Raw genomic sequence first — 19,829 nt, 5'->3', positions numbered from 1 at the left:
AAAACGTTTTAGTAGTGTATTTGCAAGATCTATCTGTATAATTATTTATCATTATTTAAATATTTAGGTTATTGTGACGAGAGCATGCCACAAATATTTTATCAGGCCACCCAAATAACTATTTTAAATAGTGCTTAAAATTGATGGCCTTCTGGAAAACCAAACAACAAGACATTTAATTAGTTGAAAGCTTTTAATAATATAAATAAATACAAAGTAGACAGCTTTTAGTAAATTAAAAATTGAAAGAACATTCATGTGAACACATTTACATCATGAGTGAGGATCAAGCGGCTCGGAAGATGAATGAATGAATGAATGTTTTGGGGAGTCATCAAAACCGGACTTGAGCTTGGCCATTGTGTCGTTGTTACCTACTTTTTTTTTTTTTTTTTCCAAGATGGCGCCCGAGTAGGCAGCCTTCGGCAAGTTCTCTTCAAGAGCCTTGCTTTTTTGTTCTTTTTTGTTCTTTTTTGCTGTTTTTGTCTTTTGTTTTGTCACATGTTGTTTGTTGTTTCATTGTGTGGACCTGATATGGACTGTTTTCAGCGCTTTTTGGCCACGACATTCGTCAAAGGAGCAGTATCTGTGCTTGGTGGTTGCGCCTTCTCGGCAGCACCCCTGTACCAGCACAGATTTTTGATTGGGAGGAATGTCGGCGCCATTGACTGTCGGTGCTGGATAGACCTGGGGCGCTTGTGTTTTTTGCGCCAGTAATGGGCAGCATTTTTCACAACCCCGATTTGTTCAGTGGCTATGTCAGCGCTGTTGGACAGTTGGCGTTGGTGCGGCTGGATGGATGGCCGCTGAAGTTGAGGATGAGGAGAGAGGAGCGTTGGCGAAGAGCGCCGATTCGTATTTGGAACCGTGAGTTGCCGCTTGGAATTGAAATGGATTTCCATGGGACAGGAGAAGTGAACCAATCTCTTTTTTCGTCAATGAATGCTACAGCTTCTTGTTGACTTTGAAACTTAGCTTGTAGCCGACGTGTGCACATTTTGAGCATGACGTCTCTGATCCACTGGTTAAAGGACACTTTGATTCTCTCCTCTTTCATCTCAAACCGCTTCAAACAACAAAGCGTGTGACGGAAAAGTGGTTAGGACTGCACGACTGTCCGTGTTTTATGTTATGTGTTGTGTTTATTATTTTACTTTATGTTAACTGTTTTGTAAAGCGCTTTGTTACAGCTGCCGCTGTTGTGAAAGCGCTATATAAATCAGCATGTATTGTATTGTATTGTATTGTATCATGACAGCAAACTGAAATGCTTTAAAAGGTGAAAAAAAAAGACACTTCTATGATGCAGTTTTGTCAGCTTCGATTTCTGCACGGTTTCATTAAGTGCTTACGTTAAAACTGTTATTCTAAATTCCGACAACAGTATAAAATATCCTTTATGGTCAAGCTTCATACTACACAAGTAGACAGAAGATTGCAGTGACTGTAACATTGACGCTACACATAACTGTTATTTAAACAAACTTAATTGCCTACTTAAAAGCCTGCAGTACTTTGCGCATGTGCATTACGGAACATGTGTTAAACATTTAAAAGTACTGTACAGGACAGAGAGTGCAGTGCGTACTTCATGAGGGCAAATAGTAGTGAAAGCTCAGCTCGGATCTTGCCACGTCAACGCAAGGTGGTCCGTCTGAGCTGCTGTTTGGTTTCAGTCCACAAACAAAAAAAACACCTTTGGTGCTTCTCAAGAGACTCAAGACTTGATCTCAATGACCTTTATGAACGGAAGCGGCTTGTTGGAGGAGGTGGACAGCTTGAATGGTTTGCTGCCAAGGCAAGAACAGGACGAAGATACATTTTAAAAAGTGTACCGAGGTGAGAGCCAATACTTTAAAAAAATTGTGTATGTCATTTAATAATCGGTTGTTTGATTTTTTTTGGGGGTGAAACTAATTAATTGCGGAGTATTTTGATTGGCATGTTGAAACAATACAGAATTGATAGATTTTTTTTAACACTTGTATGACATTTAAGAATTTTGAAAATATTTTCTTGAGTTTAAAATAGGTTTGATGTGACAAAATGGCCGTTACCTGTATACAATCTTTGGGTTCTGCTCCGATGAAAGGTAAGAACTGCTCTGCTGTCCTCCCAGGAAGTGATCCATCTGATCGCGCATCTCTCGGTTCTGCACCCAGACGAGGTCAAATAACGAGGTAAGTTCAAGCCAGCTTCCTCAAAACGGACAATAGATCCATTTTGTCTTTGGCGTATCGCCTCACTTGGCAGAAAGGCGAATTGACCTTTACCATCTCACATTTTTGATTTTTTTTCTCTCTGAGCAGAAGAATAAAGGCCTTCTTACCTCCGCTTCCAGCAAAGCCACTTTCTCCTCCAGCTCTTTGATGACGCGATCGCGCTCCTGGATCACCATGCGAGAGTTCTGAAGCTGAAAGCGAGCAAACCAGGGGATCAAACCCTGTCGCGAATACAAACGATGTCTTCCTCCCCCTCCGGGTGTTGCGACGTGCGTCTCGTCCCACCTGTTCAATCATGTGTCTGACTTTCCTCTGCTGGCATTTCAGCATGTCGTCCAGATGGTGGATCTTCTCCTTGAGAATGGCAACCTCCTTCTCCAACTGCTCTGCCCTGAACAGCGCCACACACGAAATTGAAGGTGAGTGAGGCGGCACAGGTGATTTTTGCTCTTACTGCAAATTTGCTTTCTACAGTTACAGCACAAGTTACCTTTGCACCAAATTTACCTCCGTACCTACCCACAAAAGTTCCTGGACCCTTTCAAAGTACTAACCTCGAAGCAGGGTCTTCTTTCTACCCCTCAAATGACCTTTGAACCACCCCCAGAACATGTTCTCAACACCCAAAGACTAATAGTCATCCAAAAGTCCCGATTTCATATGTTCTAAGATTCCAGAATGGACACGAGTCCATTCGTGCAAGTGCCCCGGGACCCCCAAAAAGTTCCAACCTCTGGTCTCCTTTGGGGCCCTCCTCTCTGAAGCGCCGTAGCTCGAGGAGTTCCTCCTCCCGCTCGCGGATGGTCTCCCTCAAGGCGGCGCTCTCCTTCTCCATGCCGCCCAGTAACCTCTGGAGCTCGTCGATGCGCTGGTCCTTCTTCTCGGCGTCTTCCTTTGTGCTCTTCAGCTCGTCTTCCTGCTCGCTCAGACGCTCCTTCAGCATGCTGCCTTCAGCCTGTACCGGATGGCCCGCAGTGGGATTTTAGCCTCATGGAAAATGGCACATGATTCAATTTGGTGTAGTGAGGTTGGTTTATGCGACGGTATCGGCCAGCTATTTGCAGAGAGTAATGACCGAGCGCTGCCCCGAAGAGTGAGGCAACCACACTAAAAAAATAACGAAAAAACAATTTCCGACACTGTAACAACTCTGTAGTAACTGTAAACTTCCTGCGCTTAATATTTCAAACTCACCGTACATGACCCTTCAAAATAAATGTCTCACAAATGATTTTATTTTGGGGGGAAAATAGTACACATGAAGTCTTTGTGTACGTCCTCATGTGGCACAGACTCTCAGTTATGCTTCCTAGCAACCCAGGCTAAACTTAACTCCTCCCCACCATAACCAAAGTTACCTTCCACACAGTCCGGAAATGACGGTATTTGCATTTTTTTTCTATCAGCCGCAACGTTTGTCACACGCTTTCAACTCTGCGGCTTATTTAATAAAGAGATTTCTAACGGCCGCCTGTGTACCGTCTTTCTTTGTAAATATCTCATGTTACAATGTGGGCCCCCGCGGCTTATAGACCGGTGCGGCTTATGTATGGACAAAATGTAGTGGGTGCGGCTTATAATCGGGTGCGCTCTATAGTCCGGAAATGAATGAATTCTTGAGTTGGGTTATTGTCGCATTTTTGTGATGAACAACCATTTGAATCCTTTCATGCACCCTGTAAACTGATCACATGAGAGGCTGTCCACTGCAGTAACCGCCGTCCCTCAAAGGGTTAAACCCAAATGTACAGTGACAACGGGTATTCAAGAATTTTCTTTCGGGCAAGGCCAAACGGGACAATACATTCCCGCACCTTTGTGTTGTGTTTCTATGCGATCAGTGATTCCCAGCTATTGTTGCCCCATGTTGAATGTCATGAGAGAGCAACGGATGTTCCACTTTATTGGTCAGAAAATGATGATGTATCGCTTGTAATCCATTCCAATCCTTCCATTAAGCGGGCATTGTGTTCAACTAAAAAGGCCCTTCACACTGAGTAAATACGTGACTGACTAGTATTACTGCGACTTACTAAGGAATTTAGCTCGTCCGTGTACATGTACTGCATCCATATGTCTGTCTTATACGGTCTTATAAAGGTCGGCAAACGGTGAACGACATGGTTGGTCTGTAGATGTGCCAAGTCACCTGCAGTCTTTCCTTCTCCTCCTGGTGCTTTTTCTCAGCGTCTTGGAGCTGAGCATACAGACGCTTGCTCACTTCTCTCAGCTTGGCCCTCTCCGCCTCGTCGTCTGCCTCCTGATCAACAGACAATGACACACATGAATGCTTTTGCAATGATGTCATGTGAAATGGGACAATTGGTAGGACCTGAAAAGAAACACAAGGAAGGACAATGTCTGCTCGCAGCTCATCCCCTGAGGTGCTCTGTGTGTATTTACCCTCGTTTTAATCCCCTCTACTATTTAATTACAGTTCCGTTTCGGTGTGTCTGACTGTCACACACCATAACCTCATTTCCTCACCTTCCCGGTTTACATGTCCGGAGATCCTTTTACTACTTACTGGAGAACAAAAAAGAAAACTCACCTGCTCGACACTTTTGGTTTCGCCTTTCTGGCTCGAAGAGTTCATTTTCTTGAAGGGAGATGAGACCTTCCAACCGTTGGTGTGAATCTGGACACAGAAAGGATGACGGTTAAGCGCTACTCTGCATTAACTGTAAAATACTGGACATATTGTATAGAAAGCAAACCGGCGCCATCTGGTGGGCCGGCGCTGCCTACTTTATTTTTTGACGCCATCTGCTCCCTCAGTGTCTTCAGGCAATATCGCACCTGTGTGGAATGCAAACAGGTTGTGTGAAACCTTGCGTCTTGTTTGTTTTGGTGTGTAAACGAGAGCGGGTGCCATGACATAACATTTCAAACGGGAAGCAAAAAACGCCACCATGGGCAGGTGACAAAAGATACGGTGATGGTGGACACTCGGCGTTGAGGAGACTGACCTCTTGGATCTGTGAAACTTCATCTGACAGCATCTTCAGACTCTGATTCTGTTTCTGAGTCTCTTCTCTACGGGCCTCGAGGTACACCTGCAACAAACGCAGCCGATGTTATGGTTTTTATTTTTTTTAGCGGCGGGGGTTAGTTGCTTCTTTCTCTCGTTGCTTCATTTCTTGGTTGATACTTTCATGAATATAAAACGTGTAGCTAAGCAGACAGACACTTGATTCGTCCAGTTATGTTAGCGACCTTAAAAAACTGATGTCAGAAGTGGGATCCGAAACCCACGGCTCCAACGCGACCTGAATGCAGCGCCTTAGCGACGGCTCGGCCATCGTGACCAACTCAAGGGTCTCGTCTCACATATTCAGTTTGTTGACTGGTTCCTTCCAAGGGTTTGGGTTGGGTTGTACTTTAATTGATATCATACAGACAGACTAAAAGTCATCCGGTCAGGGTAATTAGATACGAAAACCGACGTCAGAAGTGGGATTCGAACTGCCGCCCTTTCGTACTTGAATGTGATTTCAAAGGTTTGTTTTCAACTTTTCTTCACACCCACCTTGATGACTTCCACTTGCTCCTCCGTAGAATTGACGGGTTCGGGTGGCAGAAGCGTCCTCCTCTCGGGGGGCTGCACCAGCGCAAACGCACGTCCGACAGGCTGGAGAAAAGATGACCAACCATTTAGAAAATCGCATGAGCAAGATAGGTGTGATTTGAAATATTCACAGATGGGAACGAATTCAACACTGATGAGATCACCCGGGAAGGGCCGCAATCCGCTTGGGACGGATATTGCAAAACAACATTTGGAGGAAAACTAAACTCTGAAATGGGAAATACGGTTGAGTCACGGGCAATGTAAATCTCTTCACGTTCCCCTTGGAAGCACCACCAGGTAGGGAAGGACACACGGTGGAAGTGGCGCGTAGAGGTTATGCAACAATCTGGCGCAACTTTGGCACTCATCTTGGCTGAACGACGATTTTCTCAAGAAGTCCAGAGGACAGAACATATGGGAACCTCCCTTGATGGGAAGCAGATGTCTCTCTTTAGATACACACACAAAACAACACTTGTCCCGTCATAGAAACGTGAAAGTCGTTTCATTTCGAATACATCCGCACACCCAAGGACAATTTAGGAATGTAGCTCAACCAAACTTTGTTATTAATGTGAGAAAATTGGATTTTCAATGCTGTATTGAAATATTTAAAACGCTTCCGAATGTACAATCTGGACCATTACACTCGGATGATGAAACGACAACGAATGATAAAAAACAAAATGCAGAAGACAATACATAATAGACCTGAAAATAAAAATGTAAAAAAAAGAAAAAAGCACAGCCCCCCCAACCAAAAACAAATAGTGTGAGGTGAATAAAATGTAAAAGTTCAAATGCAGAACAATACAAATAAAATAGGCATAAATAGATGTAAACAAACAATCAAAAAAAAGATACAATGACTCAAAAATATATGCAAATCTGATTAAAATATACAATACATGATAGATAAAATAATTTCAATAAACTAATGTAAAAAGTATGGAAAAAAATAAAAAGTTACAGTTTATACTATCTCATAATTAATAATTCAAATAAATAAGGAAAAGAATAAATGAGGATACAAATATCCAAGTGCCATAATACACCTTTTGAAAATGAAAATAATAATACATTTAAATTAAACATGCCGTCACTGTGTGGAATACAACCGAAATTGAAAGATATCATCGTTGGAAAAATATTGAGTCAGAAGCAAGACACTCTTGGGTTTAGTCATAAAAAAAAAACACACACACACAATAACATACAGTCCCTATGAAAACATATCTTCGTGAGCTGACACATACAGAAAGTAAGAAGCCATCTAAAAGGCTTACCTTATCTCTGTGTTGCTGCTGCCCTGAGCTGCGAACCGTTTGGTTGTGGTCGTGCAGTGTGAGCCGCAGCCGCCTGCACCCCTCCTGGAAAAAGCAACAGGAGAAAACCACAAAGAGACCGTTATATGATGGGAAGTCCGGTTGGCCACTATTTCCTTAAAAAAAACACACACACACGCACACGCACACAAAAATAGGAGAATTTGAGTCATTAAATGCACAAGTCAAGGGTGGGAGGGGCTCAGCGAGGAAAGGGTGGGGTTGCAAACGTCACAAGAGGAAGTAAAAGTTATCCAAGCCTGCGCAGACACGCACACGATTTGCTTTGAATTGAGCGCGATGGACGTCATAAGGATGGAGGCGGATTTCTGGAAATGCAGACGGAAAGATTCCATGCCAGGCGACGGCAGACGGTTTCCGTGGCAACCTGGCCTCGCAATAGCCACAAAAGTGGTTTCATCTCTAATACACAAACTACTTTTCTTTCAGTTCTCTGAAGGGAAGTTTCGCAGAAAAAGCCTCTGCCAGGAAGTGAAAGGGCGTGTGTGTGTGTGTGTGTGTGTACCAGTGCAGGGAACCCCCTCCGCCCCCGCCCCTAATTAATACTCCTTTTGTGCGTGTGCGTGTGTGTGGGCTGCAGATGCATGGGAGGAGGCCAGAGACATTACATAACACATTCCAAACAAGTCGTCTTGTGGTGTCTTGACTCCAAGCCAAACAAAAGACACACAACATGCAAAGCCAAAAACGTTTGCAATTCTGCTGCTCACGCGCACACTCAATATCAATTACATAAGTTAATTTATACCAAATCAATGAGTGAAGTATTTCAACAACAAAAAATAGTTAATGTGTACCAAGGCGTGTTTCGGTCAACAGGCGTGGCCTTTGATGTGTGTTATGGGTGAAGATTGCCGTGGGTGTGACTCGGCGTGGTGGTTCCCACCGTTCCTCTCATTCGACATTTGCCGTCTTTGTCTCCAAGCGCGTTCCACTATTGTTACGTGAAGCATGCACGCCGTCAAGCTCACCGTTTGGCCGGCTGACGGAACAATTTCACGGTGTGTGATTTTTATTGATTTTTTCACATTTTCAGTTCAAAGGAGCAGGGCTAGTGTCAATTTGTGTTACGTGCCAGAGGAATCGGTAACTTTTAAGCACAACGATGTCAAAAGCTGAAACTAAATGTACAGGGTCTCAATCATGTCAAGGTATTTTTTGATACTCCTGCTGTTGTTCCCATGGCGACCTCACCCATCCCACTTTTGTGGTATGTGGCAGCATTTCTCAAACGTTTACAGACAAAAGACAAAACAATTCCCAAAACAATAGACCGACTTCCTTCCACATTCCAAAAAACACGCACGTTTATTGACGGATCGAAATCGTTCACAGGTGGGAATGTGAAGCGCGGCTGGCCGTGCGTCACTAAATGCCCTGCGATCAGCCAAGGTCGAGAGGTGAGCTGGGATAGCTCGCCTGACACCCCTATGAGGCCAAGTGCTCTTGAAAATGGTGAGATGAATTGCAATCTTTTGGTGTCTGGCCTTACATAGCACCTGAGTGATGACAAGCCAAAAAGCAAAAAGGTCATGTTGGCCAGATAACTTTTTGGGGGTTTTTTTTGCGCAGATGTTGGGGAATTATTCCCAGCATACAATTGGATTTGGGTGAGTTGAAGAGCTGAAGCTGCTTTCAATTCTGTGTTCTGAAATTGAATGTATTATTCCGAGGAAATGGTGGGTGTAACACTTGGGACATTGAACAGGAGCGCAAATCCAGGTCCAGGGCAAATTTGAGCAAGTTTACCTCTATGTTGGCGCAGTACTAGCCACACTTTTGCGGGATAAAATGTTGTGTTTTTAGGCCTCCTATGCTACTGTACTTTAATGTTTGTCATAATGGTGATACTAAATGAAACTAATTTGAGTATCACTATTAGGAACAGGGGCGACCTGGTAGTCCAGTGGTTAGCACGTCGGCTTCACAGTGCAGAGGTACCGGGTTCGATTCCAGCTCCGGCCTCCCTGTGTGGAGTTTGCATGTTCTCCCCGGGCTTGTGTGGGTTTTCTCCGGGTGCTCCGGTTTCCTCCCACATTCCAAAAACATGCGTAGCAGGCTGATTGAACACTCTAAATTGTCCCTAGGTGTGAGTGTGAGTGCGAATGGTTGTTCGTTTCTGTGTGCCCTGCGATTGGCTGGCAACCGATTCAGGGTGTCCCCCCGCCTACTGCCCGAAGACAGCTGGGATAGTCTCCAGCACCCCCGCGACCCTAGTGAGGATCAAGCGGCTCGGAAGATGAATATTAGGAACAGATGACAGACTCTACCATTTAAATGCCGAAGTGGGGTGGACTATTCCAATAAGACTCAAAAGACAAAAAAGGGAATCAAAACCCCTCTAGTCTCTTTTTTTATCCAAAGTGGCTCCAAAAATAATTCCAAAGCACTCTCGTGCTTGGGCGGGGGAAAAAAAACCCCACTGGTCAGAGCAAAAACAATACAGGAGCAGTTGAAATAACAAATAGCGTGCGAGGCGAGCCTACAGTATGAAAAACAGAAGTCTAAAAATTCCCTCTCTGTTTGACACGGCCTGCTCACTTTACATCTTGAGCGCTCTGATGGGCCATTTGGGCGGCTGTAGTGGATGCAGGGAGGGGTTCGGTCAGGGAGGAGCGAGGGAAACAGTGGCACAATTGTTGGGAAGGTATTACACAAGCTGAGAGCTTGAGCTATTTACACATGGACATCAACGCCAGCAGCTGTAACATTATACAGCCTCCACTGGACAAAAGGAGCAATGGAACAAACCCGCACGGAAAAACGACACGCGCAGAAATACACAAAGTGTAAATGCTGACTCCAGAAAAGGGCTGAAACGTGAGCCCCGGGTTTGCGCGCACACTAACAAAGGGCACAAAAGAGGCTGGCTGGCTGTCTGGAGGCTTTAAAAGGCTACCGGGACATTTTGTACTCTGCTTTGGCATGGTGAGGAGGCCGAGGCTGAATTATGTGAGCACGGGGGAAAGAAATCCTAAAAAATCACCTGCTACATTCCACATATGGCAGCGCTGCTACTCGTGTGCAGGCATGCGTGCGGACGCGCACTAAATCACTCTCCCCGTCTCTCCCCTTGTCTACCTGCAGCACAGATGGCATCAATCTCACCCCTGTGAGGCTCACACGTCTGGGCTATTTTTATTTTTTTAGCCTCGCCCAAGTTAGATAGCTTACCGGTAGCTATTATTGATCTAGTAGGAAAATATGTAGCGGAGAAGGAAGTTAAGACTCGCAGGATTTGAAGTGTTGTTACAAAACAAAGTGCAAAAGACACACAGTCGAGATGATATTACTAGATTCCCAGCTGCATACCTTTGAGTACAGAATTGTTGACACATGGAGTCGTCAATTTTTTAAAATAAAAATTTGTATAGATGCTAATTTGCATGTGCCGAACCACAAGTGTGTGGTGGTCCGCTACATATAATATTGCTGACTATTCTTGCTGCAGTTCATTCACTTCTTTATCATTTACAGTCATCATACCGTACAGCACGGGCGTCAAACTCAAGGCCCGGGGGCCAGATCTGGCCCACCATATCATTTTATGTGGCCCGTGAAAGCAAATCAAACATGTTCAACTTCCATGCTGCTTGCTAAAATCTCGACCAAAATTTAAAATTCTCATATGTAACCAATAAGAGTCATATTGTAAGCATTTTCTTGTGACCAAACACCTCATTACAGTTACTTAAACAATAGTCGAATAAACCATTATTATTGTCTTTTTTTTTTTTTATGCGGTTTCAGTTATAAAGGCCCTCCAAGGGAAACGGTAACTAAAATGTGGCCCACGACAAAAATGACTTTGACACACCTGCCGTACAGTATTCATTATTCATGTACAGTTATGACTGCTGCTCTCAGGATACATATACATTGGTTTATTTTTTGGCGTCGATCGCGGACAACAGACCGCAGACTAACCAATTCATTGTTAATGTGATTCGAGGACTCGAAGACCGCGGGGCGCGTTGCGGAGCTGCGCAAGATGGCCGCGTGCCGCATCGTGACGCTTGACTTATGAAAACTGTTCAATTGGAGAACGCCAATGCAGTGACGTCAAAAGAAACATTCGATATGAGAAGGGATGGCAGAGTGATTTCAGAATGCTATTTGTAATAATAATGATAAACCATCTCGCAAGAAAAGCTGCGCTGTCACTTCCAATCACTCCCAAATATGGACAAGCTTGCACCCGGGGACTGTTGTCCTTGCGTCCTGCCTCGTGGCGCACACCAAGACAACCAAGCGCAGTGCGAAAAGGCCTTTAAGCTTGTGTTTTGCTCGTGTTCAGCGCAGTTTTTTTTTTATTTTCCGCACTGTAATGTGAAAAGACTCACCTCTTAGCAACACACAGTAAGATTGCTCCATATTCAACATCGTTTCCCCCAAAAAATTTGGATTGGTATAATCTAGCTATACAGCCCCACTTTGCGCACGCTGACATTTTGGAGACCTTATTGAACTTACACGAAACCGACCACAGATTTGATCTCACCTCATGCAGTAAATGAGGCGCAAAACCTAAATGGTGGAAACGAATGGACGAGCAGGTGGTATTCATTTACTATTTTCCGCAGTGTGTTATTGTGTTTTACGGCAAGTGTTCACATAGCATGCATATACCGTAGCTGTCATTCCTCATTTCTGATTTTACACTTCCACATGACTGAAACACACAAAATCTAATCATGTGTGTTGATGCCCCTTTCGCACGCCATGACTTTGAGTCACAATCATGAGAGTGAAAAGTACACACAATGATCCAAATGGATGCGTTACAACATGATGTGACGTGTGCCGATAAGGCGAAAGTGTCGGCTGGAAAACTTGTAAAGCCGAGCGCAGCTCGCGTCGTAAATGATTAAACCATCAGGAGCGATAAGGCCCGTCGAGGTGACGCAGACGCTCATCTCCCAGCACGCCCTCTTCATGTCGGTCTGTGTGCGCAACGTCCAAGCTTGTTAAATTGACGCCGCACGCACAGGTGCGGTTGTCACCGTTTGCCAACGTAAAGGCCTCAACGGGCTGTTTGCTCTCGTTCTTAACTCACAAGTGACAGTACCTCCAGGGGAGAGTCACAGTTCAACAAGAAAAGCTGACAAAAGTCTTACCATGCATGTTATGTAATATACACCCAAGTAGAAGCCCATGTTAGATTCAGATTCAAACTTCAGGATGGGGAAATACGATTTCATGTGGACAGGAAGGCATCCAAATTAAAATTTGACCTTCTTTATACATCCTATATAAACGCAACTGAATGCAACCGGATGAGTTTAGCGGCACACAATAAGCGTTGGAATGTGGAACATGAATTCGCCGTGATCAATTTGTAATGAGTATAATCTGGATTGGATCCAAACTGAATTTGTTGCCACCATGACAGCTTCGTGATGTCACGCTCACACAGCAAATTTAGCCCAAATTAGATTTTGCTGCAATTTTTTTTTAAATCTAATTGCTAATTTTAGGTGTGAATTGACAACAAAATCCATCCTATGTATTATTTAGTATTTAAAAGAAAAAAAAAGTATGTACAAATATATACACATTGTTTTAAATTATTCACCATCAGTTCACATAATGGATTGGTAAATTACAACTTTTATAAAACTTAATTTCATGATTTTATGGGTAGTTAGACACATGATTTGACTTTATGACGTACATATTTTAGTATATAGATTTGTTTGATGGATAATCAAAACCTGCAAACAAATAAAATACAAATAAAACAAACGCACTTTAAATCATCTCGATCAATTATTCCCTTAACATAAGCACACAAAAAGTTGAGGTGCACAAAGGTTAATGTTTGACACATGGTACAAAGACTTACCTGGTCATGTTGTTTTCTGATGTCCTCCACTGTGCAGAGACTTCTGGTCCCGCCATTCATCATCATCATATCTCTCATGTAATAATAATAAATAGACAATCAGCAATAAATAATAAACAGATTCCAGTAGAAGTGAGTTGCTGGAGTAGCAGCTGACTGTCCCGGTAGTGCAATGCAGGTCTGAACACTTCACACCGGCTGCTCTTGATATTTTTTTTCCCTGTCCTGACACAAATCTTCGTACGTCACAGCTTGGATACGCCCACTTAAACCCAGATGACCAAATAAGGAGGCGAGGAGGCTGGAAGAGGAATGAACAGACACGGAACGGTGAGCAGACAAATTGACCCACTGAGGCTTCAGTGCAAAGTAACATAAAACATCGTGGATTTTACCGTTTTTCATTGCTGTTCTTGTTTTTTGCATGACTGTTTATTCATATTCGGAGAATCACTTGATTGGTGATATACTTTGAAAAGATAACATTCGACTTTTATCGTCATTATCTTTTCAAATAACATTGACATTTTTTTTGTCTATTATATTTTTAATCATAAAACTTGGTCTTTTTTTATTTTCATATCATTATGGAGAAACTTTTTAATGATTTAATTTATAACGACACTTATTTTGTCCATTTATATATATATACACATACACACACACACACACACACTTTAAAAATCTAAATGTATGAATTGATGTTTGATTGTACAGGCAAAAATTCAGGCGCATCTTTTGTATTGGATGGCTTGATACTGTGCAGGTGTACCTAATGGCATGTCCCACAGAAAGACTTTACCGTGTTAAAAGTTGGCACTTGCATGAAGCTAATTCATCGCATTCCTGCTTGCGTTTGTCACAGAGCACCTAGCTCACGTTGAACCGCGTGACCCAAGGACCGCGACATTTGCCATTAAATATGTCTAGCAGAAAGTCTCGTCTGGTTTTCCACAGACTTTTTGTCCTCGAGGCGTTTCGTTTGGATCATTCGAATTAAAAAACAAATACAGTCTAATGTAGTTAAATTTGAAACCACAGGAGACCAAACAGAACAGAATTAAATAAGCAGTCCTGGGAATTCTTTGAAGTAAGTGTTAATCCAGGTTGAGGAACAAGACAAGTGAACAAACCAGAAGCGGCTTGTTGTTGTGATTCCGAGTGGTCCAGATGGACGCCGACTTCCAGTGGGATAAAGATCTTAATGACATTAGCAGAGGGAATGACGTCAAATGAAACCGAAACGACAGCTGCACAGAGAAACCTCAGTGGAACACCCCGAAAATGATGCAAACGGGAGTACTGTCATCTGTTTTCAAAGATGTGACGTTTTCTCATGTCAAAGGTATGCCGGCTGCGAGCAGACTGATATAATTAGCCAAACGAATGACATCACAGGGCAGACGGTTGCAGGCAGCGCATAGTTACCAGAAATGTCTGTCTTGTTTCATGCATCCACGCCGTAGTGACTCATACTAAGAGTACCAACGGACCTGTAACAAAACAAAAACAGAGTCAAGAAAGAGGAACGTACACACAGGGCTGACGTTGCAGGATGACAAGTGTGAAGACGAACGACTTACCGATTTCAGTTCCATCAGTCCAGCGAAATATGAAGCCGCATCATCCACGCAATTTCAGCGCTTTGTTGTGCAGTCCAAATCTTCAAATTCTTAAAATCTGCTACTGGTCTATAAATTGTTGATGCGTATAGGTCCTGATTACATGAAATAAAATGCTCACAAAAGATAGAATCCAGTCGGACTCTGAGGTCTGTGATGGAGCCCAGGTTTGAAAGCAAACATGGTGAAGCAGCATTTAGCGGTTATGCTGCACGCAAACATGAGTAAAGTCAGCTCCAGGTGTAAATGCTTTTTAAATACAGACTAAATTTTTTTTCTCCCATATCTATGATTAAAGGAGTTTCAAAGCATTTTAACAATTGCACGGTTCATTCTGGTCATTTTAGTAAGCTACTTTTATTCCCTTTATTTGCTCTTCAATTTGGTTCACTTTTTTTTTTTAAATGTTGAACATTTACTTTTGTGAAGCACATTGAGTTACATTGTGTATGAAATGTGCTGTCTAATGTGAAGCTGCCTGGCCTCGCTGTAGCTGCAAGCTGTTGATTAATATAATTCATCTAAAAAACTTCACTTTTAGAGTCGCCTTTTGAACTGAACTACAGTCATAAAACAATATTCTAAGTACCGGTATATTAAAACATATTATCATTGTACTTTTTTGGGGGAATAAATGCAGATTTTTTGGGGGGCGTGGGGATACAGCTCTTGCATTGGAGTAACAAGTCAAGGCAAAAGAATGATAGTTCATCCTTATCTTTTAAATTAAAAAAAAAAGTGGAGTTGATTCACTCACCAGTTAAGGTCATTTGCAAAACGCAGGCGCACTAAAAATAACACCGATGTGATAAGTCATGTGCCGTCAAGCCTAAAGCCACAGATCTGTAGGCACAAGCAAACAATTAGACACACCTCTCGACAACATAACTTAAGTGGAATAACACATACGGCATCCTTCCAAAACACAGTTACGCTGGCATAGTAGTTTGCATTGGGATGCGATGGGAAACGTCATCCCCCGCCCTCAGAAGGAATGTCCACTGATTGTAACACAGCAGCATAACAGGTAGCACGCGGGTTTGGTCAAACTGGAAGGGTGGTGTAGTATCGTCGACGGTTGACAGTGAAAGTGCGACGTCATCCATCGTCAACACGTTTCAAAGTCAACATGGGGAAGTGATGGTTTTCTGGGCGTGGAGTATTGAAGTTTATGGAATGTAATAATTTGCTTCCATTATTTTTTATTTTTATTTTTACAGAGATTATTTTTGACACCATAGGTGGGTATTGAGAGCTCTATGTAAAGTTTTCTATTTTACACACGAGATGGCGATTATTTGCTGTTATGTTCAACTTATTTGAATTTGTTTTACATTTTTTGTTTTTACATTATTTTAAAGAGATTACAGATACAGTGGTATCTCTACGTATGAAATTAATTGGTTCTGGAAGAAATTTCCTAAGTAGAAAAATTGTAAGTAGACACGCATTTTCCATGTAAATGCGCTAATCCGTTCCAAGCCACACAAAATTAGGACAAAAATGTTTTGTAAAGCATAAAAATGCATCAAAATGTCACAAATACATGTTGCAATTAGATTATGGCACAATAAATGAGTTATGCACAATGTAAAAAACAAAGAATAAAAGATACAAATGATGGTCATTTAACTTTTAACTGGGCCCTCATCGTTTTTTTTGCCCTTTTTAGTTCATGTCCTCTCAGAAGTTGTTTTTGCCTGGCGTTGTGTAAAGAACTGATGCAAGGGCGTTTGCTTTTGTTGACTCTTGACAAGCCTTCAAAAATGTCCAAGGCACACGTCAGCATAGTGAACAATCGCCTGACTGGTGAAAGTATTTTGAAATTTCTTTTGAACCAAGAGGCAATATTTTCCTGTTGAGGCATTTCGTAACTTGAAAATTGTGTATGAAGAGACGTTCGCAAGTACAGGTACCACTGTACAGTTGAGTTTGGTATGGTATCTTTGCATAGGTTTTCAACATTGTGATTTCTAAGGTAAACAAGTCACATAACAGCTCTACAAGGGGGGTTTAAAGTCAACCCATATGGAACCTCGAGGAACAACTGTCTCCCTGCAGGATGCTGTCTTTCATGTTCTGTTTAGGGCGTAGTTAGGTACGCTTGAGGGTGGGAATTATTTTGGCGTGGAATCAATGATTTTATTGTTTGTTTGATTTTTATGGCTAGTGCCAAAGAAACAGGATCATTGATCGTGTTATTATCAATCTCAACCTGTTTCCTTGCAGTTCTCAGTGTGTATTTGGTAAGTCATGATCACACGTGGTAGGTCACTATCACAGAAATAACCAAAAAAACAAACACACACAAAAAAAGGAAAGCATTGGTATTAACAACAAAAACATAGCTGCATGAGAATTGCGCTGATGAACACGTCTCCCCTAAAAAAAAAAAAAAGACTGAAATGGAAACAATCCTGGAGCAGGAGATAAGAGAACGCAACAACAGTACAATGTAGTGGTACCTCAGATATCGAGTGCCCCATAAGTGGAACAAGGTCAGAGAATGACATGGGGGCGAGGGGGGGTGGGGGATTTTTTTCGTAAAAAAACCCTCTTTGCGAAACATTCTCCCAGATGTATTGCTTGGTTTCACAGAAACATAACAGCCAATCTTCTGGCTTCTGCTCGAAAGCAACGTAATGATCAGGAAAAGCCTGCTTGAACATCTGAACTTTAACTGGGTGAATCAGAAGCACTTTGATTGAGGGCAGGTGTGCGCTAACTCCCATTTTACAAGAGTTTAAATGTCACTGCTTCATTTTGAAGACAGCCACTGGACAAACGTGGCTGTCACTTGTAAGAGTGTGTGCATGCTTGTTCAACCGCATATAATTCCTCACAAAGATCTCATTTGCTTTATTTCGGTAATTGAGCTGTACAGGTTATAGTTCAAATTTGCATTTTATTTAAATGCCTTAGCTCAGTCTCATTTATTTCTAACGCAAAAACGCGGCATTTGTGTCGACTTTTTTTTTTTTTCCCTGGTGAATCATGGATGAGGTAAAATCTGAATCCAACCTTGTCACGTGACACCCGGTGAGAGCATTGAGGAGGACTGCATGCAGCAGTGCGAGTGTGGAACATGTGACTGGAAGAAATGTTTTGGACATGAATCAAAAGACACACTCAGCAACAAGCTGCCTTGTCACATCACAGCTTAGTGATGAGGCAACGAGAACGAGATCGACTGTCAACACTGGGTAACATTTGATCGCTCAGCCTGCGGCAACCTCAGACTTGGTTAACAAATGTGTTCTGCAATAACACTCTCTTCAACACCCGATACAGTGCAATTTGTCCAGTAGGACAATAGTACCCAACCAAAAGGTCGGAGAAACTGGATTTTGGTTCTCGGTGTAACCGGCCACATCATAACTTTTAGTGACAATGCAGCCATAGAACATTTTAACTTTAACTGTCGGTGCCAAAAGGAGTTCAAGTAACTCAAACTTTCATGATGTGTGAATGGCTTCTTTTTTACACCAATTTCTGTTTGAACTATTTCGACTGAGCTTCGGCGGAATCTGATGACGTTTCAGAATGGTTTCTTGTCTTTGAGGTGAATAGCTGAGAAGTTCCACAGGAAAAAAATGAATAAATAATGTGAATTTTTGAAGAGTGAACCTCAAGCACGTGGGGAACGACTGCAGAGAAGTGGTTGCATGTTTTTATTCACATTCTACAATAGAAGTCCTGTATAAAAGAGGCTCACCACTGTTTGTTGAAACTGAAAAACTGTAAATAATAAAAATGATGTATGAGGAATTCTTAGCTGCCATCTCACACTGCCGCTGTCTAATTTCAGCTCCTTGGTCATCATTTGCTGACAAATGGCTGTCCCGGCTGGTCCACCCATTTTACACATACCACCAGCGAAGGGGGCGTGCGGTTGCCACGGTGAAGGCTATTTTATTAGCATTGTGCATTATGGAGTTTGATATTTTTGTTCTCATGCTATAATCTTCGTGGTTAATATGTTCAATTTGCACTTCAATGCATTTTTTGAGGTTGTCCGTTATTTGTCGGCAGTGTTTCCTAGTCCAGAAAGTTGTGGGAGTCCTTTTTGGGGGAGTTAATTACAGAAATTCTCAATCTTCTTGCCTCATGCTTTCAACTTTTTTTATGTTTAGTGCACTGTGAGTGAGCACTTCCTAAAAAGCTGACACATCCCTCATGGAGGAGTGAGTTCCATAAGTGGATGTATAATTTCGTCAAATATGCAAAAAATGTCCCGCAATACACACAATCACCGCTATTACATCATGAAAAATGCCAAACAATTTTTTTGTGAATGAAGATTTTTTTTTTTTTACAAAAAAGATCAAAATTGTGAAATATTTGTCCCAACAGCAATAACAGCATTGTGATGCATTTCGAACACCCGCAAATTAAAGTACAACAAACCTATGAATATCCCACTTGACTTTGACGTACAAAATAAACAATACATTGCAGCAAATGTCCTTCTGTGCTAATTTGTTCAAAGTGGATACAAAATGAAGACTTAACAAGTACAACGAGGGCATGTTCAATACAAACATTGACAAAAATTGTCCTGATCATGATCTCAATTTTAAGGCATTGTGTAGTCTGTGACCTTATTTAAAAGGAATGCATAGAAAAAAGTGCAGCACTGGTTGTTATTTTCTGTTAAAATGAAGACAAGTAGACAAAGAAAAAAAAATAGTGGAGCAGCAACAGCACTCAGGGTTCATATTCAGTCTACGTCTGTGCCAAATATTGCTTGCATACATACGTATGCTGTGAAGGAAACCGCTTTGAACACGGGAAGTTTGGCTTCCTTCAATTCATTCCCATGTGGAGGACGGTCACCCCACTAACCTCCATAACACTCCCTCCTGGTCTTTAGTGCAACCATACTTCCCTCAGAACTCGTCTAAATGTTGTGTTACGCTGCTTTCAACAGGAGCTGGTCTGGAGGTTGCCCTGATTTAGGATGGACGCGATCGTGGACGTGTCGTAAATGCTGTCGTCGTCATCATCTGAGCTAAGAGCAGACGAATCCAAAGCGGACCGCATCGGGGCCTTGCTCTTCCGTCTGCAACATGAAAGAATTCATTTTAGTTCTATTTAGACAATTTCTGGAGTGGTCTCCTGCATAATTCCTCACTTTATTTTTAAGGTGAAAGGTGCATCACTTTTTTGCAAATTAAAAAAAAGGATCATATTAAGTGCATTGTATTATTATTGTAATTCTTT

General features: G+C 42.3%; 2 protein-coding genes and 2 long non-coding RNA genes across 5 annotated transcripts in view; 1 reads left to right on the top strand and 3 right to left on the bottom strand.

Annotated features, from left to right (window-relative positions):
- Positions 1–1,271: 1,271 nt before the first annotated feature.
- On the bottom strand, positions 1,272–13,296 carry tuft1a (tuftelin 1a). Of its 2 annotated transcripts, none has more exons than XM_052066212.1 (12): positions 12,985–13,296; positions 7,080–7,163; positions 5,752–5,853; positions 5,192–5,278; positions 4,971–5,021; positions 4,774–4,860; positions 4,372–4,482; positions 2,954–3,177; positions 2,508–2,613; positions 2,330–2,413; positions 2,058–2,152; positions 1,272–1,790 (listed from the first exon to the last, which is right to left on the bottom strand). In XM_052066212.1, exons 1-12 carry the CDS (start codon positions 13,060–13,062, stop codon positions 1,718–1,720), a joined length of 1,182 nt encoding a protein of 393 aa, XP_051922172.1. In that variant the 5' UTR covers positions 13,063–13,296; the 3' UTR covers positions 1,272–1,717. The 2 variants fall into 2 exon arrangements, with proteins under 2 accessions (XP_051922172.1, XP_051922173.1); XM_052066213.1 differs by lacking the exon at positions 12,985–13,296 and adding an exon at positions 7,397–7,560.
- On the top strand, positions 8,110–18,981 carry LOC127601181 (uncharacterized). Its single transcript, XR_007962502.1, has 4 exons — positions 8,110–8,594; positions 8,712–8,749; positions 13,236–13,314; positions 18,415–18,981. It is a non-coding gene; the product is annotated as an uncharacterized LOC127601181 (long non-coding RNA).
- LOC127601179 (uncharacterized) lies at positions 13,522–17,132 on the bottom strand. Its single transcript, XR_007962500.1, has 4 exons — positions 15,364–17,132; positions 14,568–14,701; positions 14,413–14,477; positions 13,522–14,338 (listed from the first exon to the last, which is right to left on the bottom strand). It is a non-coding gene; the product is annotated as an uncharacterized LOC127601179 (long non-coding RNA).
- The window catches only part of LOC127601134 (cingulin), a 14,963-nt gene continuing 13,390 nt past the window's right edge, over positions 18,257–19,829 (bottom strand). The window contains exon 20 of the mRNA XM_052066172.1: positions 18,257–19,668. Within this exon, the coding sequence (XP_051922132.1) occupies positions 19,530–19,668 (139 nt within the window). The 3' untranslated portion in view covers positions 18,257–19,529. The remainder of the gene's footprint in view (positions 19,669–19,829) is intronic.

Source organism: Hippocampus zosterae, chromosome 5 (genome assembly GCF_025434085.1).
Source record: "Hippocampus zosterae strain Florida chromosome 5, ASM2543408v3, whole genome shotgun sequence".
In the NCBI taxonomy this organism is placed as follows: domain Eukaryota; kingdom Metazoa; phylum Chordata; class Actinopteri; order Syngnathiformes; family Syngnathidae; genus Hippocampus; species Hippocampus zosterae.
This window is presented reverse-complemented; position numbering and strand designations above follow the sequence as displayed.